Source organism: Panthera tigris, chromosome B3 (assembly GCF_018350195.1).
Source record: "Panthera tigris isolate Pti1 chromosome B3, P.tigris_Pti1_mat1.1, whole genome shotgun sequence".
In the NCBI taxonomy this organism is placed as follows: Eukaryota; Metazoa; Chordata; class Mammalia; order Carnivora; family Felidae; genus Panthera; species Panthera tigris.
Window position 1 is genome coordinate 130862647 of NC_056665.1, and position 25121 is coordinate 130887767.

The 25121-nt window shown below is 37.9% G+C and overlaps 1 protein-coding gene across 6 annotated transcripts in view; it reads right to left on the minus strand.

Moving 5' to 3' along the window:
• Positions 1-25121, minus strand: part of GALC (galactosylceramidase) — a 150209-nt gene that overhangs the window by 115921 nt on the left and 9167 nt on the right. For all 6 annotated transcript variants that reach the window (XR_006219028.1, XM_042990279.1, XM_042990281.1 and 3 more), the window contains exons 2-10: positions 24744-24812; positions 24432-24495; positions 22524-22637; positions 20411-20550; positions 18256-18294; positions 15435-15565; positions 4765-4920; positions 3531-3655; positions 2579-2706 (exon numbers count right to left, since the gene is read on the minus strand). Coding sequence is in view for 5 of the 6 variants with exons in the window: in XM_042990279.1 (XP_042846213.1) it covers positions 2579-2706; positions 3531-3655; positions 4765-4920; positions 15435-15565; positions 18256-18294; positions 20411-20550; positions 22524-22637; positions 24432-24495; positions 24744-24812 (966 nt within the window). In the remaining variant the exon portion in view is untranslated. The remainder of the gene's footprint in view (positions 1-2578; positions 2707-3530; positions 3656-4764; positions 4921-15434; positions 15566-18255; positions 18295-20410; positions 20551-22523; positions 22638-24431; positions 24496-24743; positions 24813-25121) is intronic.

Below are 25121 nucleotides of genomic sequence, written 5' to 3' on the forward strand. Positions count from 1 at the left end.
AGTCCAATCAGACAAGAAAAGGAAATAAAAGATACCCAGATTGGAAAGGAAGATGTAAAATTATTTCTACTATTTGTAGATCATTTACAAAGAAAATCCAATGGAATCCACAAAAAAGCTACTGGAACGATAGGTGAGTTTAGTGATGTTGCAGAAAACAATATCTTTATACAAAAATCTACTGTATTACTTTATACTAGGTACTAATTGAATTAAAAAGTTAAAAACTGCCATTTACAATTGAATTGAAAACATGACTTAGTCAAAATTTGACAAAAGATATGAAATACCTGTACACTGAAAACTGTATTATTTGGAGAAATTAAAGAAAACCTAAATAAATTGAGGATATGTCTTGTTAAAGAGTTAGAACACTTGATGTTGTTCAAATATCAATTATCTTCAAACTGATCTGAAGATTCAAGACAATCCCCATCAAAATCTGAGCAGGGTTTTTTTGTTTGTTTGTTTGTTTGTTTTTTGTATGTGGTTTTTGGTTTTTGGGTTTTTTGGGGGTATTGTTTTTTTTTTTTTTTTTGGTAGAAACTGACATGCTGATTCTAAAATTCTCAGGGAAATGCAAACGACTGAGAATAGACAAAACAACTTTGAAAAAGAACAAATTTGAAGGGCTAAGACTACCTGCTACTAGGAATTGTTTGTACACACACACACACACACACATACACATATGAGTAACCACGGTACTAGTGTAAAGATACATAGCTAGGTCAAAGAGACAGAATAGAGTCCAGAAATAATTCCACCTATACATGGACAACTGACTTTTTTTCAAAGGTGAAAAGGCAATGCAGTGGGGAAAAGAACAGATTTTTCAGCGAATGGTACTAGAACAGATGTGCACCTGTATGCAAACCTTCTTAGCTCCACACGAGAAGCATGTTCCACGAAAGTACAAATGGATAAATCAGACTCCATAAAAATTAAAAACTCCTGCCCTTCCAAAGATACTGTTAACAAAATGAAAAGAAAAACTATAGACTGGGAAAATATCTTTACAAAGCACATATCTGTAAAGGACTTGTATCCAAAATATGTAAAGGATATAATTCAACCATAAGAAAGAAACAAAAATGGCAAAAGAAAAGAAGATACGTGAAGCACAAGCACAGGAAAGGCTCCACATCATCAGTCATTAGGGGAATGCAAATTAAAACCAAAATGAAATAGTGCATCATACCTATTAAGAGCTAACATTTTTAAAGCTCATCACAGCAAGCATTCCCAAAGATAAAGAAAAACTGGGACTCCTATTACGCTGATGGCAATTTAAAGCAGTACAATCACTCTGGAGAACAGTTTGGCAGCTTCCTATATAAAGCTAAACAGAAACATCTCCTATTACCCAGCCACTCCATTCCTATGTATTTACCCCCAAAAACTCTATGTCCATTTAAAACTTGTGCACAAATGTTCACAGCTTTATGTGTAATAGCCAGAAAGTAGAAACGAGCCAAACATCATCAACAAGTAAATAGATAAGCAAACTACCATATGTCCTTACAACGGAAGCAATAGGTATCACACAACATGGTTGAATCTCAAAATAATTATGCTGAGTGAAAGCAGCAAGACAAAAAACAGTACATTCTGCATGAATCCACTGACACACGACTCTAGAAAATGCAAACTAATCTATAGTGACAAAAAGCAATGATCAGGGAAGTCACAGGACAGAGGGAATATTTATAAAGTGATACGAGTATTCTTTTGGGGCGCTGATGGACACGTTCTCTATCTTGATTGTGACAATGGCTTACTGGTCATTTACATATCAAAACTTGTAAAACTGTGCATTTTAAGTATGTGTTTGAAGGGGATCACATTATGCCACCATAAACTATGCCACTGTGGTATAAAGATTATTTAAAGTTGAAAGTATTTGAGATTCAAAAGATGCCAGAAAAAAGTCTTCTCTGAGCTTCCCTTAGCTTACTAAAAGCAAAGCTCTTACTAAAGCTTATTTTCCTCTGGGAAATAAGGCTGCCAAAAATTCCTCTTCAGGGTGGATCTATACCCAAAGAGGAGGAATGGGAATAAAACCTACCCCAAGTCCCTTCCACAGAGGACTTTTACAGCCCTAAAGGCAGGGGGAAGACCGCGGTCTGGTACAGACAAACAGTACCACAGTCATTCCTGCTTGCTCTCCAGAAAACCCATTCATCTTTCCAAAAAGGCACTTATTTTCCATTAAGTGTCCTTTCGTCCCCTATCCATTACTTACTAATCTAGGAATACAAGCCCAAACTCTGACCACCCCTCCTAGTTACTCATCAGAGTATCCCGCACATGTATGCAAGGTGCATGCACAAATAACTGTTTTCTTTCCTCTTGTTACTCTGTGGGGGTTCATCAGTTTAATTTTTGGGGTCCCAGCTTCTGAACCTAAGACGGTATAGGAAGAAGTTTCTTCTTCACCTACATGTTGTTTATCACATATGAATTACACTTCGGTAAAGCTGGGTTTTGTTTTTTGTTTTTAAAGGTGTTTAGTTGTGTTTTATACTGTTTTTCCAATACGAAGACAGTTAATCTCATAAAAACAACAAAGAATTACCATAGTTTCAACGATGATGGTGAGGTTACCTAAGCCATCAGTCAGAGCCACGTAGCTTCCTCCTTTCTCTAAGTGACCAACTGTCTTCAGGTAATACCAACCTGGCTGAGTAAACTGAGTGGTATGGGCTACAGTAAAGCAGAAAAAGACCCAGTAAGACACAAACAGTGATAAAAGGGTTTCTTTAAAAAAATAAAGAATAGGGGCACCTGGGTGGCTGAGTCGGTTAAGCCTCTGACTTTGGCTCAGGTCACGATCTTGCAGTTTGAGAGTTTGAGCCCCGCTTTGGGCTCCGTGTTGAAAGCTCAGAGCCTGGAGCCTGCTTCCGATTCTGTGTCCCCCTCTCTCTCTGCCCCTCCCCCGCTCATGCTGTGTGTGTGTCTCTCTCTCTCAAAAATAAACATTTTAAAAAAAAATTTTTAATTAAATAAAAATAAATGAATAAATAAATAAAGCTGTCTACTGACTTGAGTCTGATTGAATCCAACAAGCTATTTACTATTTTAGATGAAAATACTTGCCAATCTCACGTTTCAACATTTGACTAATTAGTCCAGTTAAATGGTACAATTGTAGTAAGAATAACCGTAGTTAGAGTTACTGGTAATAATAAATGAACCACACCGTCAATTTGAGAATACTAAGTCTTTTTTTCCAAGAGTAAGATAAAGTTATCCTTTCTGAACTTTTGTTCACCTCTATTCAACCCATCATAATACAACTACAAAAAATAAGGTTAAAAAATTAATAGTGCATTTCAAAAACTAATCAGCTTTATGGTTTCAAGCACGTTTTATTTGCACAATATGTATTTACTGGGTACCTCCAAAGCTGGCCCTGAAAATGTACTGAGCAATATTCCATGCCCCCATACACAGTTTATATACTCTCGTCTCCTGCTTTGTCTCCTAGAGAGAAATGTGGGAAGGAAGAAATGGAATCTGAACCGTACCTGTGACCCAGATGGGGGGTTCTACAGCATAGTGCCCGCTCCACGGCTCCTGAGCAGTCATCAACCCACATCGTCCATAAGGCAACTGTTCATAGTAACTCGCCACCAAATTCCAAGCAATTGTGCTGAAAAGTTTGTTTGATAAAAGAGAAATACCAAAAGAGCTTGTGATCAAAATGTAAAGGTCTAGAAGACTGTAGTAAAAACACCTTATCAGAATTTATATAAATATATGTAAAGAACCAAAAAATGACCGCCCAAACTAAGAAAACAGAAGTCACCTAAATTCATTCACATTGTGAAAAATCCAGTGTTGGATCCATCTAGGTATTTTTCACGGTGAAGCACATAATTAAAAAACGTAAGTGTATTTTGGGTGTATGATTCTTACTGAACAGTCGTGCAGCCAGAAGATGAATCACACCTTATCAGCACGAGACATGTCACAAATTTGAGTCAAATACAAATAAAGGCTTCGTCCATACCTGTTTTCCTTTTGACAGTCAGCCTTCTTAATGCCTCAGTTTCAAGCTATAATTTTCTGAACTTGACTCTGAGCTGCTACAGAGTTTTACGATTGAGAATGCTTAGAGTCGGACTGCCTGAGTTCAAACCATGGTTCCACCACTCACCCTCTCTGGACCTCAGTTTCCTCATGTGTAAGATGAGGATAGTAAGTGTGCCTAGCCCACGTGATCGTTGTGAGGAGTCACTCTACTAACGCATGCGAAGCGTACGGAACAAGGTCTCAGCTCTCGCGCTACTAGGACTCCATGCCGTCTGCAAGTGCCGATGGAAGCTTGCCCACTCCTTCAGATGTCGATTAGTGGTTGGTAGGTACTGAACCCTGAAAGTGTGACTCCGTGGATTTCAGGGAAGCTCTGGACCCAGGTATTGCCACACGCTAAAATATTTAGGGGTGAAGGGTGATGACATATGGAGTTTATAATTGTTCATTAAAATGTATACGTGGCTTGCCAAAAACCATAGAACTGCGTGAATCTTACTGTCAATTACATCTCAGTAAGTCTGACTTTATCGGATACATATTGACAATATTTAAATATAAAAAAAAAATCACAAGCTTAGGTGTACATGTAGGTATAGATGAAACTGCTGTTTACAACCACTGAATCTAGGCTGTGAAATAGGAAGCCCACTGTACTTTCCTTCTACCTATTGTGTTTTTGAAATTTTTCAAAATAAAAACGTTTAAAAGTTTTCAGTAACTTACGCAGTCATGTAGCCATTGATGTAATTCTGATTCAATATGCGACCCAAGCAGCCTGCACCCACATCATTATTTAAAGTGCTAAAATCCTCAGAAGACCAAAGCTTCTTCTTGGTCAACCTCGCATCCCTCACCGTTCGGGTCCCAGGATAATGAGCTCTAGAAAAGAAAAGGGTGGGAGGAAATGGGAAAAGGCAGCACATGCCACTTATATCTATTTGTTGAGTAAAGAAAAAACATGTCTTTACCAGTGTTTTCTATTTTAAATCACTGGGCAGCTTGTGGATAGAGGTCACACCAACTGGAAGCATCTGCTTCCCACTCTTGTGTCTCAGGATGCCCTTAAAATGCGATAAGCCTATAACAGGCAGAATGGGAAGGAAGATCATCAGTGGGTGAGAGATTTCTGTTTCTAGAAACCATAAAATGGACGGAAGCACATAGACAGATGGAGGCAGCAGAGGAGACCACAGCCTAGGACACTCCAAGAGACGAATGAGCTGGAGACAGAATTCAGATTCCCAGGGGAAGTAGAGAGCTCAGAACAGGAGAAAGGAAGGAGTAAGAAGGAAGTCAAAAATAAGACTAATGAATCCATTTTATAAAGTAGCACCTCCTCCCCTACTTCTACCCCTGCGTAGACAAAGAGAAAGACAGCTCGGTATTTATTCCTAGGCAAAAACAAAAAATCAAACACAACAAAAGTCCAGAGAGTTCGTTCTTGAATAAAAAGAAGAAACTACCTCGGTTAAACTACAAATCATTCTCCCAGAGCAGTGGTGGTTCTGAGCCCGGGTGGTTTTGCCTGGTGGAGAAGGCAGAGGCGGGCAGGATTTGCTACTGGCATCTAGCGGGTAAAGGCCAGAGGTACTGCTAAACATCCTATAATGCAAGGGCAGGTCCCCACAACAAAGAATTATCCAGTGGAAATCTCAAAAGTTCACAGGTTGAGTAACCCATCCCCAGAGTAACAGACCCCTCCCTTATTCCATTATTTGAGAAAAGTCAGTCAAAGTATAAACGTATGTTAATTATTCTAAGAGTAAAATACTGCTTTAATGATGATTTTGGAAGTTACTGATTATTGAATAAAAGCAATTGAGAAATCTCAAATGTGAAGTAGAAAATAGACTAACAGTCAACACAAGAACAAGAGAGCATATTAGCTACGTAATTTTAGGGACATGAGCGTGTACTTTTTAGGACAACGATTATTTACAAAAAATTTAATAACAATACAAGCAGAATAATCGGGACTGGATTACATCATAATTAAGTTTGGTATCATAGTGTTCATTACACTGAAGAAATGATGGTCAAGACTTGTTTTAGTTTTTAGTTATTTAATTCCATGTAGGTCACGAATCTGTCACAAAAAAAGTCTCATTTGGGAATTCATTCTACCTCCTGAAGATGAATTATGGAACAACATTAATTTGGCATTCCAGGATTTCATAAGGAAGAAAAGAACACGTAACAGAGAACAGGGGACATAAAAAGAAGTATTCAAGAAAAACGAGGCACTACCAAGATGTCGCAGAGTCACTGAACTCAGCTGGAAACACACACTTAATTCGGTTGTGTAAACATACACTACAGAGACCTCAAGAGCAAGCTAGTACCTCACAGGATTAGGAAATTATTGTTCTGGCACTACAATGCCAAACACGGTAAGTCTGTTACTAATCTTTATAACAGTATCTGTTACTAATCTTTGGAACAATATAATTTTAACAGAGTTCTGCATTTTAGTTTCATTCTTATATCCCAGAGCTTCATTCTGTGATCATGATATTCAGCCACATACTAATATTAAGACTCATTCAGTTGTCCCTCAGCCAAATGTACTCTTGGTGTGTCTGTGGTCCAATTATACTTGTGAAAAAAGTAAAAACCTGGGAAGTAATATGCTATCATGTTACTAATGATCTCTAGATGTTAGGATTCTGTGTAAGTTCTATGTCTGTCTTTCCAGGTTTCTACATTTTCCAAATTTTCTATAGTAAGTATGCACTATTTTTATAATCTGAAAAAAGTATCTTTTAAAGTTACAGAAATAGGTATCACATCCCTCATTCAGAAAATGTTAACTGTTACATTAAAACTGAGTAATTTACTACATGATCTGAGCAAAACAGGGGGAAAAAATGATACTAAAAACTGGGTCTCTCCCAACGTCCGGACCCATCACTAGTTCGACAAAACGCAAAGGTTCTTTACAGTTTTTAATGTATGTAACTAGGCAAAAATCTCTGGTCATTTCACGGCATGATTTTTCAAACTTCAGATGACAAAATTAAGATTACTGGAAGTAAATCAGAGTTATCCTAACAGGGGAACACATTTGTATTAAAAGAGAACTAGGACTTGTGGACAACGTGGATCATGGTGGAGTTTCTGAAACTCCCCAGGACTCCTCCTGAAAGCAGACAGACCAACCAGATATGGGAAAGGGGAAAACCCACAGACAACGTCCTCATCAAAAGTGGGCGACAGGGAATCCCCAGGAGTCTTGCAGCATCAGGACTGACCCAGGGTCAGCAGGTGTGGTGTGGAAACTGTGGAACAGCAGGCAGTCGCGCCCCAAAGCAGCAGACCCTAGCCTCCATGGAGGCGTCAGAGGGCAGCTGGTGAAACCGGGAATGTCTTCATATGCTGAAGTCATTCAGTCGGGGATAAATAGAAAACAGTGAATTCACTAAGAGGTACAAATACAATACCATGACCCTTTAAACCAACAGAAATAGGAGGAGGGCGATATGTGCATTATGCTAAATTTTGTAGCAGCTGCATTTAAAAAAGCAGAAGGGAAATTTTCATGATATACTTTGTTTAAACCCACTAGATCCAAAATACTATGATTCAACATAAAAAATTATGAATAACATTTTACATTTTTAAAATATCAAATCTTTATTTTTTTAAAGGAAACGTGGTTTTTAATTTTTTTTAATGTTTATGCATTTATTTTTAAGAGAGATGGAGAGCACAGTTAAGGGAGGGGCACTGAGGGGGAGGGGCGGACACAGAATCCGAACCAGGCTCCAGGCTCCGGGCTGTCAGCACAGAGCCCGACGCGGGGCTCAAACCCACAAACTGTGAGATCATGACCTGAGCCGAAGTCGGACACTTAACCGACTGAGCCACCCAGGCACCCCTAAAGTTTATTTATTTATTTATTTATTTGGAGAGAGGGAGAGAGAGAGAGAGCACAAGCAGGGGAGAGGCAGAGGGCAAGGGAGAGAGAGCTTCCCAAGCAGGCTCCACACTGTCAGCATGGAGCCCGATGCCCGATGCTGGATCTCATGAACTGTGAGATCATGACCTGAGCCAAAATCAAGAGCTGGACGCTCAACCGTGACTGAGCCACCCAGGCGCCCCAAAACATCCAAGCTTTAAAAATCCAGTGTCTATTTTATACTTACAACACACCTAAATTCAGACTAGCTGCATTTCAAGTGCCCCGTAGCCAACTGTGGCTAGTGGCTACCATACTGGACAATACAGGTTTAAACCCTTAACAATGTCAGAGATAAATAGCAAATAATTCTATCTGGAATGATAGAGCCTCACTGTGAAAATAAGCTGCTTGAATGAGAGTCTAAATTGAATGAGACAAGAACACCCAGGGTGAGGGAGAGACAACATTCAGGCAGAAGGGAGAATGGGGCCCAGAGGGAGCTGACCCCGGAAAGCACAGTGAGTACGAAACAAGAATTTATAAATGTAATGCAGGCCAAGTACAACATGAATGCGGCAGGGAGATCTACTCTTCCTATGGAGGTAGCAGCCACAGAATCAATAACTCCTGAGCAAAATCTCATTATACCACAATAGCCAAAAGTTAGAAATAATTCAAAGACCATTTATAAAGAATAGATAAATTGTGGTATATTCCCACAACTGAACGCAAAACAGCAATGAAAATGAACTACATCTATACCTGGCAACATGAGTTAATCTTAAAAATATAATTTTGATCAAAATAAGATACTCTAAGATGCCATTTAAATAAAGTTTTTAAACAGGCAAAATTGGTCTATGGTGTTAGAGCTAACATTAGCAGTTGCCTTTGGGACCAAAGGAGGAGCTAATGATTAGAAAGATTTCTAAGGAGAGAGCTACTTGGATACTGATAATTTTCTATTTCTAGACCTGGGTAGTGGTTACGTGGGTATGTTCACTTTGTGACAATTCATTATGCTATATTCTTAGGATTTATGTACTTTTACGTATGGATGTAGGCATGTGTATGTATGTTATACTTTATTAAAAAAAATTTTAAGGAAATGAAGCTATTAGACAACAGACGTACATGAGACTAAAGTGAGAGAATTATAGAATAATTATAAAAAACATACTTTAGGAAAAGGAACACAAGATAGAACAGAAATGGAAAACACCAAAAGGAAAACAGGGGATGGCAAGGATAAAATTATAGAGAATCAAGCCAAAATAAAGAGGTAACAATGGTTTCAGATAAATATGGAACAAAGGTAATATGGAAACAAGATCCAAAGGCATAATCAAAGTCATGGAGCGGGATCTTACTGAAATAAGAAAACACTTAAATACAGATATTGAAAAGGCATGTACTATATACCTAGAAGTGGTAAATAGTGTATAACTACTTGACGTTAGAGTTAAGGGAAAATATTCTTTGGATCCACAGGAACTGTGCCAAGTCATTTATAAGGAAAAAAAAACAAAAAGTCTGAACAAGGATAATACACTAAATGCCAGAAGCACAGAAACTAGAGAGCACCTTATAGAACAGAGCTGCTCTGTGCTCCCGTATACCATTTTATACTTTTATTTAAGAAATAAGCACCTATCTTGCTTAAACCACAACCTGTTTTGGTCTATGAAAACAGTTTAAAACCATGTAAATGATATCCTAACACATGGAAGCTAGCGATGGTTATGTCTGACATAGTTCAGTCATCCAAGGGATCAAGTTATAGTATCAAGTATCCCACCATGGAAATAGAAGTAATTCCTTATACTGGCATATAAGATAAGCATATCTACAAAAGGATATTTTCTATTCTTGGAGACAGTTTCAATGACTAACATGAGGGGGTGTTTTTGTTTTTGTTCACTATTTCCATTGTGCAAAGATATGGAATTCTCAGGGACAAAACAGAGTATTTATACCAAAAAAATAAGTAATACTGTTTAGACGCCTCAGACTCTTTGCTTCCATATGATCATCCTTAGTTGAGAGCCAAGGTTGGTGGAAGCAGCTCGTATATCTTCTCCACGCTCAACTGGTTGCCACAGATTCCAGCCAGTAGGAAGGAAAACGGATAGAAGAGAATGTACCAATATCCTAGAATATGAACCCTGGGGTGTTTCTTATCATTTTTTGCTCTCATTTCATCACCAGGAACTTAATCAGATTGCCACATCTTAACTGCAAAGAATGCTAAGAATCTTGCCTTGGGCCCAGGAAGAACAGGATAGGTTTTGGTAGACCACCAGCAGCTTCTTCTGCATTTGAGTAGGTGAGAGGTCCAAGAGAGGGGGAAACAACAACAGAAAGAAAGAGAAAGAAGAAAGAAAGAAAGAAAGAAAGAAAGAAAGAAAGAAAGAAAGAAAGAAAGAAAGAAAAGAAAAGAAAAGAAAAGAAGCGAAGCCTAGCATCAGAATTCTCAGCAGCAACATTTTACATAAGTAACCAATGGAGTAAATTTTATGACATTCAAGATTTAAAAAATGTGAGGCAGGAATTTTATATCTAGCCAAACTGTCCTTCAAATATAAAGGCCACAGATCAATAGTAATAAACATGTAAGAGATCAAGAAATATTGTTTCCATTAGCACTTCCTGAAAAAATATGGTAAATATTAAGCTTGGGACACCCAAGAATCTAGGGAAGAAACTTCAGCAAAAGACTTGAAGGTGAACACTGCATATGCCTAATGGCAGAACTATATACTAAAAGAAAGAGTAATTGAGTAGCACATAAACGTTACATGTTCTGATAACGTATAACTAATATAGTGGATGCAAAATAGGAAGAGAAAAGAAAATGAAATGTAAATAAAGCTTGCCAATTGGCTGGGAGTTAAAGGTTACAGCTTGCAGCTCACAAATCAAGATAGTAGAAGCTTAAGCTCATGTAAAAGTCCAAAGATTAAGAAATTTTGGTAATTAAAATTCCACTGTTGGTGTGAGAAGGGGAGAAAGAAAAAGTTATGAAATAATTTTCCCATTGTGTATAGTAAACCAATACATAATAACTAAAAGAAACTAAGAGGATTGGTATAAACAGTTTCTCAACTTCACTACTGACATTTGGTCAGATAATTCTTTGTTGTGGGGAACTTATCTAGTGCTTGGGAGGATACTTAGAAACATCTCTGGGCTCCACCTATCATGCCAGGAACAATCAAAAATATTTCCAGACATTACCACCTGTACTCTGGGAGGCAAAATTATCCCCAGCCGAGACCCACTGGTATAAAGGTGTCAGTACAAATGCAATCAATAGAACCAAAAGCCAAACCTTGCTAAATAACAAAAAAGAAACCTCCTTCAAAAAGGGCAAACAAGGGGTGCCTGGGTGGCTCAGTCGGCTAAGCGTTCGACTCTTGATTTTGGCTTAGGACACGATCCAACAGTTTGTGAGATCGAGCCCCACGTTGGGCTCCATGCTGACAACACACAGCCTGCTTGGGATTCGCTCTCCCTCTCTCTCTTCCCCTACCCCTACTCCCCTCTCTCAAAATAAATAAATAAATATTTTTTAGAAGTGCAAAGAAAACAAATCTCAGAGCAAGATTTTATATTATTATATATATAGTTTAAATAATTAAATAACAAAAGACAATGTAGCAGGATAGAAAACAAAACCTTCAGTTATATAAATGAGTTTAACCTATTCATTAAACTCTGAAGATTTTTTAGGGCAGCAAAAAAAGCAAAATCTGAATCTATGCTATAATGCAAGCAACACACCTAACCTGAGATGACCTCAAAAGGTAAAGGATGAAATTACGGGCAAAGACAGATCAGGCAAATATAAATGAAAAGAACACAGAGGTCTCTTAGTCATAGGCAAAGCAAAATTCAATCCAAGAAGCATAATGAAGCAAAGAATGGCATTGTCTTTCCTTTTCTTTTTTTTTAAAATCTCTAAACCCAACATGGAGCTCAAACTCATGACCTTGAGATCAAGAGTCACATGTTTTTCCTAGTAAGCCAACCAAGCACCACAAACAATGACATTTTCTAGGGTCAACTGTTACAAACCAGAATGAAGAGAAGACATTTATTAATACCTAGGTGCCAAATAACACAGCAGCAACTTTCATAAGCATAAACCGCATGAAACTGAAACCCACTAGTGAGACGAAACCAACACTCTTGGTAAACCTGGATGGTCAAGTGAACAAAATAATCAGCATACAGAATATCTAAACAATGCAATCAGTAAGGTAGAAAAGGTAGAGAATATACACTTAACTCTTATATACGGATAGAGACTACATCCTAATATAATAATACAAAAAGAAGTTCCTGAGAAAGTTTTTGGAAAAACAAATTCAGCATTAAATGACCACAGTGCAATAAAATTAGAAAATAATAAAGCAGAGCTAAAGCACTGCACAAAGGAGTTTGTGTAGCATTAGAAACCCACATCAATAAAGATAAAATGAATTAAACATCCAACTTGTTCATGAAGATACAGTAAAACCCATTATCTTCATTTAAATATTTTTTCCTAGCCAAATATATTCAAAATCAATACAACTTTCTTTCCTCTCAACGCTTCAGCTATTTATGAAAAGTTTTAACAATAAAGGCAAAAATTATATTCTAATTTCAATGTATGAAATGTTTAAATACGTCTTACTTTTCTTGCCAAAAAAAAAAAAAAGAAAAGAAAAAGCTTAAATCTAACCTAACCATGCTTCTATCAATTTCCAACAGGAAACAGAACAGATGGTCAGGTTAAACCAAACTGAAAGGATGAAACCATTAAATCCAGACTGTGAGAAACTTTACAGGTCACACAATCCAGCTTTTTTTGACAAATGAAAGGGAATAAAAAGGTGGGGTAAGAACCGAAAAATTAGAAGAGACTTAAATATCAACCAATCCCAGTGTATGAATCTAAATTGGATCCAGATTCGATCAAATAGAACTATAAACTAACAAAAACAGGTATTTGATAATATCAAAAAACTGTGACATTTGTAGATGTAATAATGGTATTATTGCTTATGGTAAAAAGAAAAAGAATCCTTATCTTCAGAGATATGTCTTAAAACATGTATGGAAGAAATAACATGTGTGTGGAATCTGCTTCAAAATAATGTGGGAAAAGGAAGAGAGGAACTGTAAGTGGAAAGAGCTGGGGTCCCCGAGGAAAAAAAGACAAGACAATCTTCCTTGACTGTAAGAAAAGTCATCGTGGGCCCCCAGCCATCTTGTGATCTATGCCTGACTGACCAGCACTATTTGCCCAAAGCCTGTTTCTTGCAGAACTTCCTGAGATATGTTGAAATTGCAGAACAATAGATGCCAGGAGATAACAATTTTAAGGGAACAAAAAAAAAACGTAAGAACAAACAGCCACTATCAGACCAGGAGATAACCTAATCACATCAGGAACTAGGAATCAGTGGTAAATCTCCCAGTGCTGGTTCAAAACCAAAGACTGACCTGACGCACATTCTTGAGCTATCTTTGCAAGATCTAAACCTTTCTGAGCGCTCAGATACCCAGAAGTGATGATGCTGACCTTTGAGGCCTGGACTCTGTCATCTTAAGATGACTTCTGCCCCAATTCCATGCTGAATGCCTCATAGTACAAGTCCCTTCATGAATACATAGGTACCCTTAGCCTAAAATTTCCCCAGTTTTATTGTTCCAGGAGACACCGCTCTGGGAAACACTCCAGGTGTTTTCCTTTACTTTTTCTCCTTTACTTTACAAATAAAACCCTTCCTTTCCCTATTCTTTAGCTTGGTTGTGTCTGTTGGCCCCAGAGCCACCAACAGATGAACCCAAGTTCAGGTAACAGAATGGACAGGTATGTGTGATGGAGAACTAGGTATGGGTCACAGTTATGGAGACTGAGTGATGGGAACACGGATATTCATTATATTATTCTGCTTACTTTGTGTACATTCAAAATTCTTCATTCAAAACAAAAAGACACATGTCAAGCAGTCTTCACACCAAATAAAGAACCAATTTCACACATATGTGTATTCTATTTTTCAAATGTGATATGTTGTTATGACAAACAAAATTCAAATTCACTTTAAAAAATACTGCCAGGTCAGGGGGGGCGCCTCGGTGGCTCAGTTGGTTGAGTGTCTGACTTCGGCTCAGGTCACGATCTCACAGTTTGCGAGTTCGAGCCCCGCGTCGGGCTCTGTGCTGACAGCTCAGAGCGTGGAGCCTGCTTCAGATTCTATGTCTCCCTCTCTCTCTGCCTTTCCCATGCTCACACTCTGTCTCTGTCTCTCAATAATAAATAAATGTCAAAAAAAAATTTTTTTTTAAATACTCCTACGTCAGGGATAGGAGGGGGAATTGGAGGAAGGTTGTCAACAGGTACAAAATTCCAATTATAAATAAGTAAGTACTAGGGATGTAATGTACAGTATGATGACTATAATTAACACTGAGTGCGATACATAGTCGTTAACAAAGTACATCCTAAGAACACTCATCATAAGGAAAATTTTTTTTTCCTTTTCACTGAATCTATATGCGATGATGGATGTTAACCAAACCTTTGTAGTCATCTCACATATATGTAAATCAAATCATCAGGCCATACACCTTGAACTTACACAGTAATGTACATCAGTTATTTCTAAATAAGACTGGAAAGAAGCAAATAAATAAGACAGAGAAAAAATTACTGCTGGAACTCAGGAAGGCCAAGACCCAGAGGACTAAAAGGCAGAGCTGGACTAAGAAGCAGGGTCAACGCCACCCTGCTGAGGAAACATGACAAGAGCCATGGTCAGGGTTCATGCCGTACCATTTACATAAGTGTTCATTCATGGAAGAATTCCCAACCACAGGAAGTCTGCCATTTGTAATTTCTAAAATTTAAAAACTACCCTGCCCCTTAATCTAAACAAAGCCATGTTTCATTACCCCAAACGTTAACACAATATTTGTAAAGTACCAATACATTTCATTCATAGAAAGATCCCAAAGTAGAGATGAACCTTGGGCAACATGCTGCCCCCCAACATGTGTATTTGAAAATCTGAGTATAATCTTTGACTCCCCTAAAATTTAACTACTAATAGACTGTTGACCAGAAGACCCAACAACATAGGCCATTAACACATATTTTGTATGTTCTATTTACTGTACACTGTATTCTTACAATAAGCTAGAGAAAAGAAAATGCTATTAAGAAAATAATAAGGAAAAGAAAATACATTCACAGTATCATAAAAATTCCACACATAAGCAGATTGGCTTAGTTCATACCTGTGCTATTCAAGGGTCAACTGTATGTATATTTCAAAGAAAAAGGAATGAAGTATCAGTTATACATGCTTTAGTTAAGTAAATACAAGAAAGCTACCTCTGCAAATGTAATCAGGTGGGAAGGAAAAGCAAAAACAAAGTCAGTATCCCAAGCAAGCAATCAGAAACTGTTAAGTTTTCAAAGGAAAACTGTCCTTACCCTATAACATCAATCACATTCAAGAGCTCAGTGTCGAGCAACATAGAAGCAGAAATGGGTTCCCAGAGATTGTCACTTGCTATGATTTTCACTCGATGGAGACCTTGATAGTTCAGCATCCTTCTTAACACCTTTTGGGAAGATAAACAGAATGCAGAGAAGTTCACAACTGTGTTTATAGCTGTTGAATTACAACCACAACAGCTGAAGTATCTTCGAAAATCAGCATCCTGGATGATAGTGTCCATATTATTTCTCAATAGAAATGTGCCTCCTTTGGAAAATAAAAGCACTATCATTAAGATAATTTACTTGGTGGGAATGTAAAAAGAAAAAAAAAAAAGAGGTAAAAATGTTCTAGAGGGATTTTCCCTCTGACTTTAATGGAATCCACAACAGACCCTTAATAGTAAAATAAATAAAACCACCACCATAGCTGCAGATCATTAGTTTAAAAGAAAAAGGAAACCAGATTCTAATGTTCTTAATGCTTCCTTCATATGAAGCGGACACAACTAGAGAGACACATGTATAGTCGCAAGGAAAAAACCGTAAGCTGTGAAATGTCAAATCTGGATAGACAAACAATTCCTCACCTTCACTGCTAAGACCCTGTCGTGAAGCTGTGCCAACCGCAGGGTCACCCAGGACACACGCACTAATTTGTCTTCCACTCGGGGCTATTGCGGCTCTCGTCAGCCCTGTGCTCCCAGAAGCCACAGCTTTTCACTAACCTTGAGCCTCCATCTTATACTAGCCCCCTGCTCCACCTCCCATAACCCCACAACGCCCCCTCCACCACATTCTCACCACTACACTGATAGATAACGCCTGCAGCCTGGAGTTGACCCTGAGTTACAGGCCCTGGCTGCGAGCCACCCCATCAAACCCCATGGCTACAGAGTGAAGTGCACCGTTGCTCCCAGTGAACACATTGGGCTGTGCAAGGCTCAGAGTCCCCAGCTCATCTACTCCACCTTTCATCCTTGCTCCTCCCCCAAATCCCTTTACTCTCAATCTTCACTTCTTTGCAGTGTCCACGCCTGCCCTAGCAACAAGGGGAGTTCCTGTCCATCCCATATTGAAGATTCCAACTCCAGGTCACCTCCTTTAATAGAGTTCTCTAATCCACCCAAGCAGAATGTCATCTCCTCTCTGCACCTTCTGACAACCCTGCCTGGACATTATCCTTCTAGAGAACTTAGGACTGATATTTCAGTTGTCCACGTGGGACTCTTTAGTCCCCAAATGTGAGTGCCTCTTGGGCAGCAACAGTATTTTTTCTATCTTTATCTTCCAAGTACATAGGGAAGGACTGACAAGCCTGGAGTTGAGTCAATGCCTGCTGGGGAATAAATGAAAGAAATTTAGTGGATATTACCTGCTCAAAAACATAAGACATTTAGGGGCCCCTAGGTGGCTCAGTCAGGTAAGCATCTGACTTCGGCTCAGGTCATGATCTCATAGCTCATGAGTTCAAGCCCCACACTGGGCTCTGTGCTGACGGCTCAGAGCCTAGAGCCTGCTTCAGATTCTGTGTCTCCCTCTCTCTCTGTCCCTCTCCCACTCACTCTGTCACTCTCTTTCAAAAATAAAAACATTTAAAAAAATAAAAACATAAGACACTTAAAGAATTTTTTACCTGAAACAAAATATAACCACAAAACTGTGTTTCTTGGAGGAAACACAAACAAATGGAACTGAAAAGTAAACTAAAGAATATCTCCACCTTAAAAGTTAAATTGCCATTAGTTTCCCAGTGACAGAGGGTCATTATTCTCAGTTTTTCCTTTCCTGAAAAATAGCAATCATAGTAGTTACCTTGTATGGAAGGGAGTGAGAATTAAGTGGAGGCAAATATTTAGGAAAAGTGACTCAAAAAATAACATACTTTGCAAATGTTAGTTGCCACCTATTTGTTAATCACAGATAGAAACATATAGAACATTCCCATAGAATAGGCATTCCACAGAAAATAATAATGAGACTGCATACTGGAAATTTTGATATTGGATGTGGAACTATATAAAATTTCTGGACATAAAAGGCCCCATTTTCAAGTTCCACTTTCCTTTCCACCTGATGAACTCTTGAACTGGACCAGAAGTGGCAACAGTCTTACAAGCAATTCCTCCTAATATTTCAACAGAGCAACTGGCATTCAGATCATATGAGGGCAGCAAAATTAACTCATGCCTTCTAGGGATAGTTTTGTTTGTAATAGCACAACAAAGTAATCAATGACATAGTCATCAGAAGTGGCTCAACCGGTCAGCACCAAATTAGCAGTTTTCTCTTTTCTCCTCTTTATCTACATCATGTAACTACCCCTTCCTTCTTTCTCAGAAAAACTCCTTGCTTTCCCCAGAAAAGTGAGTGAGACGCTTTTCTGGCTACTCCAGAATCTGTGCTCCCTGAGATGCAATTACAAGACCCCAAACTAAGGTCTTTGTTCTTTTTCATCTTCGCCTCCTTTGCTCAGTTGAAACAAAAAGAAGCTACATTTCTCTAAGTCCTAAAAGTCTAAAATGATGCTGCTGTTTTTATAATCATCATCATAATTCTACAAATAATAAATTTTAAAATGGGAAAATTCAACACAACTCTTTAGACAATGAAACTTGGGGTTCACAGGGAATTACAGACACTTTAATCAGGAATTTAAACATGACTACGTTTTTGCTCAAATTTTATGTCAGAACTAGCAAAACAAGCATCTGTGCTGTAAAAAATACAGCGTTCCTACTTCTAATTTCCATGGTACCATAAGGGAATTATTTACCAAAAACTTAAAGATAAAAAGATTTAAAGTTGTACAGACCTTGATATAATTGATGTCAAATGACCTCTCATTCCAAATCTGCAAAACAGAAAGTCAGAGTCTGAACTGAAAGTGAAGTGTCAGAACGTAGACATGATCACTCAGACACCACTGCTCTCATCATCTTTAACATAATCTAAAAAGCAATTTTTCTGGGGCGCCTGAGTGGCTCAGTCGGTTAAGCCTCTGACTTCAGCTCAGGTCATGATCTCGCAGTCCATGAGTTCAAGCCCCACATCGGGCTCTGTGCTGACAGCTCAGAGCCTGGAGCCTGCTTCCGATTCTGTGTCTCCCTCTCTCTCTGACCCTTCCCTGTGCGCGCACGTGCGCTCTCTCTCTCTCTCTCTCTCTCTCTCAAAAATAAACATTAAAAAAAAAGTTAAAAAAAATTCTTAAAAAGCAATTTTTCGTACTTCATGGAATGTCTTGTTCTTGAATTTATAGACATGTCATAAGACAACATAACTTTTTACAATTAAAATATGTTTTAAAACCTTGAATATTTGGTGGATATTTTTCAAAAAGTCACTTATTCCAGTGATTTCTAAAACTGAAATATCCATTCAATCATTCAACAAATCCTGACAATGTAATGCGTGCCAGGGACTATATTAGGTACTGGAGACCTAACAGACGTGGGGAGTGTTGTAATAATTCTTACAAGATCCCACCAGTACACCTAAAGCCAAGTATTGTAAGTACATCGTAGAAGTAATTTTTTTTTAGCACACATAAGATCACAGTGATGTGCTACATCACAAAGGCAAATTCTTAATGAGGATAGATAAAAGGAAGATGCACAACTCTCGCTGGTTTAGAATCATGATGAGGTTTTAGAATTGAAAGAGAACATCCAAGACCTTCGTTTTGCATCTGAGAAAACTGTTAATAACAGAGATGGCCTAGAGTCTAGGCACTATAACTCATTTTACTCTAGTGATACAGGAAAGTATTTTTTATCAAAGAATCTCCTCACCACAGCACATAAGTCTAAAAGAGATGTGAATTACCCATTCTTTATCAGAAACATTTTCCAAGTGTGACTTTACCATAATAAAGCGCTACTTAGATCCAAATCTACAATTAGTTTCACTACAAATTAAAAAATACCCTGACATTTAAGAATGTTCTCAAATACAAACTAATTTCCAATTATAGTTTGAAGAAAGATAACAAAAAACAAAGTATATCGTTGCTTCTGGCTCCCTACAACCCTGGGCTTATCCCCATGTCCTTTGTGATATCACAATTTCTCCACCCAGTTTCTCTCTCTCTCACTAAACTCCTTAAGGGCTTATTAATCTTGGTATCCCTAGAATACAACAGTTACAGTGTCTGCAACACAGTAGGAGCTCAATAATTGCTTTCTGACTGCTGAACACTTTTAAAATCAATTTTGACATATGGCATATTAATATGCAAACATGTATGGAGACCACTACATGTACGTGTAGGGCTCTGAGAGGTACAGTGCCTCCAGCCTGCCAACAGACCAGCTGGAAAGACATCAGATTTTACATTTTTTTTTAATCATTATAAGGTGTTAAATCACAGTGTAAGACAGGGTAGGCAGATTTCAGCCAGCCTGCCAAATCCAGCCCACCATTTGTATTTTTTACAACCCAAAAGCCAAAAATGGTTTTTACAATTTTAAATGGTGACATTTTAAAGGGCTATATAATTACCTACATAATATCCTTAATACTGCCTTTGACCCACTAAACCTAAAATATTTAGTCTCTGACCCACTAAGAAAAAGTTTGCCACCGTCTGGTTTAGAACAGCAGGAGATTCAGAGAGCAAAATGAGATTAATCATTAACCAGATAGTAAATGTGGTATTCTTGAATAACTAGAGAAAGGAGGGAAAGCTTTCAAGGAGAACTGGGGCTGGAGTAGTATCAAAATCAAAATTAAAGAAAGAAAAAGTTCAGAGAAGGTATACACTCAGTACAGTTTTCAAAAGGGGCTAGAATTTGGATGGGAAAAGAGGAGGAATAAAAGGTCACATACTTAATTTGTTATCAGATGCCAAAGGAACAAATTGGGTCTCATGACCACAAAATGGTTAGCAACAAAATGCCACAGAATCAAATTGCTTTAAGAAATTACAAATAAAGTCCAAAAGTTAATCAAGGTTTAAATACATTACCAACCCCAATATAATCAATGTCCAAATCATGATAATGCTTGGCGCCCACAATCCAGGTCATGACGTAGTAGGCAGTCAGCTGAAGATTTACATAAGGCCAGTTGAAACCTTTCCCCAGCCATCCAGGGAATGACCATGGCAACCCTGTAGGAAGGAAAAGGTAAAGGTGGGGTGGGTATTACAGTACTGGCAACCATCCAAAACAAGGCAAAAGAAACCAAAAAGAACACAGGGTAAACAAAAAGCCAATAGAGATCTTATTAGAGGAAAGCTTATATATCTTGTGTGTATTCTCAAAATCCCTTCCAGTTTATGAACTCAGGAACTCCTTCCTGAGCCCTAGAGTCTGGTTCCATAATTCCAAATGCTCTTTCAAGAAAAAGAAATAAGAACACACCCTCTTGAAGATACTTACCCATGGAAAGAAATGTAACATACAATTTAACTCAACATGCCCACTGCCTGCTATAGGGATATTTAATATACAATTTCTTCCCTCTGAAGTCAAATCAAGGAGTTCTTCTGAAAGGCTTATGCCTAAGTATTCCTACAGGTTAAATATAATACAAATTCCTCTTTCACTAGTACATCTTCTTAAAACTTAAGTCTCCTTAAAATACTAACTAGTCAGATAATCAAACTCAACAAAACTAGTTTGTCATCATTATCAATATAAATGCCAATGTCTCAACAGGAAAATACCCCTTTGTGGTATGATATAAATCAAATAGCCCACATTCTTCCAACACCCTAATTATTATTTTTAAGGAAGAAAATGAGAACAGTAGATAAGCACTAATTACAATTCTACATCCTAATTTTGTTACTAACATATCAAAATAAGCTCAACCGTTAAGTTCCTCAATTGTTTATATATATACATATAAAAACAATCGAGTTCACCACAGAAAAAATTCAAAACTAAAAGAACAAAATGCTTATTTTTCTAAACTCAGGAGGAATGAATGCCTAAGTGTGTATCCCATAAAAAATGTGACATTAAAATACTGGAACATTTTTAAACAATGAAATGCCAAATACATTCTATAGGCCCACCATGTGTAAGTCTTTGTTAGAACATGGTTCAGCATGCCAGATTTTCTACATTTAAATGAGAACTGACCATGAAAGCAGCCCAATGGGGGAGTACGTGCTGAAGTCAACGATGCTTTTTTTTTTTTTTTTTTTTACTGCTCACAACATTTCTGGAATCTCTTACAAAAGACCATTTAGAAAGAACACACTGACTCCTCATTTTTTTTTTAATTTAGAAAAACTCGTGCTTGTCCTTTGATTGTTGAAAATGACCTTGAAAATGACTTGAAATCAAGCCTATAAAATGAATTTTCATTGATCTTACTCACAAGGCTGAATGGGTAAGCCTGTTTCAAAAAATCAAATTCATTTCAAACTATGCAAGGATGTCATCACTGTGTATTCTGCAATATTTTACGGGTCTGTGCACTGCCACACGAAACCTGTAAAGTGAATGCAGTAGTACGAGTTGAGAAATCTTCCAGCGATGCTGCCTCTAGAGCTTAAGCTCCGAAAGGGCAGAAGGTAGCGGCTGGATTGTTGGGTATCCCCAATGCCTAGAACAGTGCCCACCACACTGTGGAGGTTCAAAACATACACTTTATGTATACGCCTTCTAGAAATGGCACCTACTACTGCATGTAATGCATAATTTCGCAAAGAGCTGGGATGTACTATAACGCCTACTGACAATTTTCTCTCTGCCCCAAAATTTTACAAATTTTGATGAGAAATTTTGTTGAGGAAATTAGTTTAGCATCACAAGAATGGAATTGGGTTCTATATCTGAATTTGGCATTTACTAACTATCTGACCTAAGTCAGTGGCATAACCTCTCTAAGCCCCTACTGCTTCTGTAAAATGGGAAGATTAATGCCTTACTCCAGAGGTATTACATACAAAGAGCAGACATAAAATATAAAGGCAAAGAAAGGATCAAGCCTGGCACAGGCTTTGCGGCTGGTAGGATAAGGGTAGTATTAACATGGTTAGTACTTCAGTATTAAGAGTAACTCCATATAAATAATTCAGAATTTGAAAGTTAAACAGACTGCAAAAGCATTACAAACTTCACTTCTTACCCATGAGTATAATATTAGGGTTCCGCTTCTTAGCTTCCTTCATTAACCACCACTCATATCCTCGGAAATAATTCTCATCTAATGCATAGTGCATGTGGGAGGGTTCAGTACCATCTGCGTGAGAGAGAGCAAAAGAGAAAGGAAACCACCCTTTAATGGTGTTTCCTAGGGCCACTCTCCCCTATACACACACACATTTCAGAGAAGGTGTATTCCGGTTCCAATCCTGATATGGGCAAATAAGAATAATCTTAGATAACTTGACAATGCATGATCAAAGTGTATTATTTCACCTTTTTTCATTATTCTAAGTATCGTAAAGGTCTTGAAAAATAAAACCACAACTTTCTATTATAAGCAGGGTTAAAAGGAGAAGAGTTATCAACTCATGTAACTGAAGAGTCCTTGGACTATGTTTCCCTGGGCTTTTGGTCTGGTCTGTCTGGAGTTTTCAAGTCCCCATGTCCAACTTTGAGTTCAGATCACCTCAGCTTTTAATTTCTCCATCCTAAATGTAAATCTTGAGCTCCTTAGCCCCATTCTCACCACCCAGGCCTTGAGCCTATAACGTGCCTTGTTATACCAAGACAACAGAGCTTTGAGAAAAAAAAAAAAAAAAAAAAGGAATGAGTATACATCTACACAACCCCTCTGTAAGAAAATTCTATCCTAACCTCCATAGTGTGTCAAGGTAGATAACTGATATCCTGGTATCTGTCCTCATATGTCACCACATTTCACAAACATCTGCCCTTGTTAGGAAGGGTCTCACGAGGAGTGGGGCCTTGCCTCTTAAAGGTAAACATCAGAATTCACAAGAACTACCTGAAGAATTTCACTTCAGCAAATGAAGATGGCCAGTCATTATCAATTCTGCATCAAAGGGTGGACAATAAAATACATGTCCTCTTACAATAACTTGGGGAAAGTTTTCCTTATAGAGGTTTCTTTCATTTGTGATTTGCATTTTTTGCTTTCAATATTAATTAAACACTAATGCCACCACAGAGACATATCTCTTTAACAAAAGTTACTCCCGAGTCACCAACAGGAACACATGTATAGAGACAATACTGTAAAGTTCACTACAATGGAATCTGGCCTGTAAATAATAAGCTGCATCATCATCGGGAGAATTTTCTTCTTCCTGTACATTAATTGACCACATGTTCTACATAAAGTCAATCAAAATGGTGACAGTGAAGACTGAAAATTTAGTGGCTAAAAATAATTTTGTTTTTAAAAGAGAAAAGGCTGGGGTGCCTGGGTGGCTCAGTCGGCTGAGCGTCCGACTTCGGCTCAGGTCATGATCTTATGGTTCGTGAGTTCAAGCCCCGCTTCGGGCTCTGTGCTGACAGCTCAGAGACTGGAGCCGGCTTCGGATTCTGTGTCTCCTTCTCTCTCTGCCCCTCCCCTGCTCACGCTCTGTCTCTCCCTCTCTCTCAAAAATAAACATATTTAAAAAAATAAAAAAAGAAAAAAGAAAAAAACTGCATCTCTGAAATACTGATGACATATTTTTGCCACAAATTTATTTAAAGCTAATAACATAATAATATTTTACATGCTTTCTATGGTAAAAGCTTTCTTTTTTTTAATTTCTCAATAAAAACTCCTGTCTCTATGCTCTGCCTCGTGAAAATAGCTTTTTTAAAAACTGTGGTTTTGTTTGCTACAAATTAATTCAACTAAATAAGCCATCTAAAGTCCAAATGCCATTTTATGGGAAAAGTGAGTATTTTGATATAATATTTTTTTAAGTAGAGTAAAAGAGGAACAATAAGAATGTACTAAGCAATGATCAACATCAAAAATGTTGATATCGTTTACATTCTGATTCACAGTCCCTAAGGTTAGGTAGAGATTAAAGTGCTGAAGGAAAATAAACCCATTTCCCAAATCTCCTACCTGTAGTCTGCCCATCACCACCTATCTCCACTTTTAGAATATGCAAAGAGGCACCGAAGTTTGGCTGGGGAAAGAAGGAGGAGTGTTAACATTGTGATTCACCGCATGAAGGACAAAACATGACAGTGACTAATTACTGCCTTTGGTTTGACAGATGAGAAGACCAACTTCAAATCAACAGCCACTTAATCCAAAAGTAATTTTCCATTTTTTTTAAAAGCTAGAAATTTGAAGGTGACCAATTCTACCGCTGAAATTCACCATAGCTTCAAACATATCACAGGTGCCATTAAATAATTATTTTTTCATTACCTTAAAGAGATAATCCAATATTTGAGAACGATAGGGCTCCGGGTAATTTACTAGAAGTCGGGAGGTTGCCTAAAAAAAAAATTCAAAAGTGTGAATAAAACAAATCCAATCATGAACAGGTTTTCATAGTGCCGACATGCACCACCTGGCATGCCCGTATTTAGCCAGCTTGTGGGCAAAGTTGAGCTGAGGAAAGTCATTTCCCAGGTTACTTGTTTACCTGCCTTTATTTTGCCCATCGCTAGGCGAATAAGGCTGTTGTTTGTCCAACAGCTAAAACACAGGTTTGAAGCCACGGCATGTTTCTCTTCTGTTGAGATGCGGGTTTGCCGGAAGGTAAGTTAATTCTATGATGAACCTCGTGATTACAAATTTGTC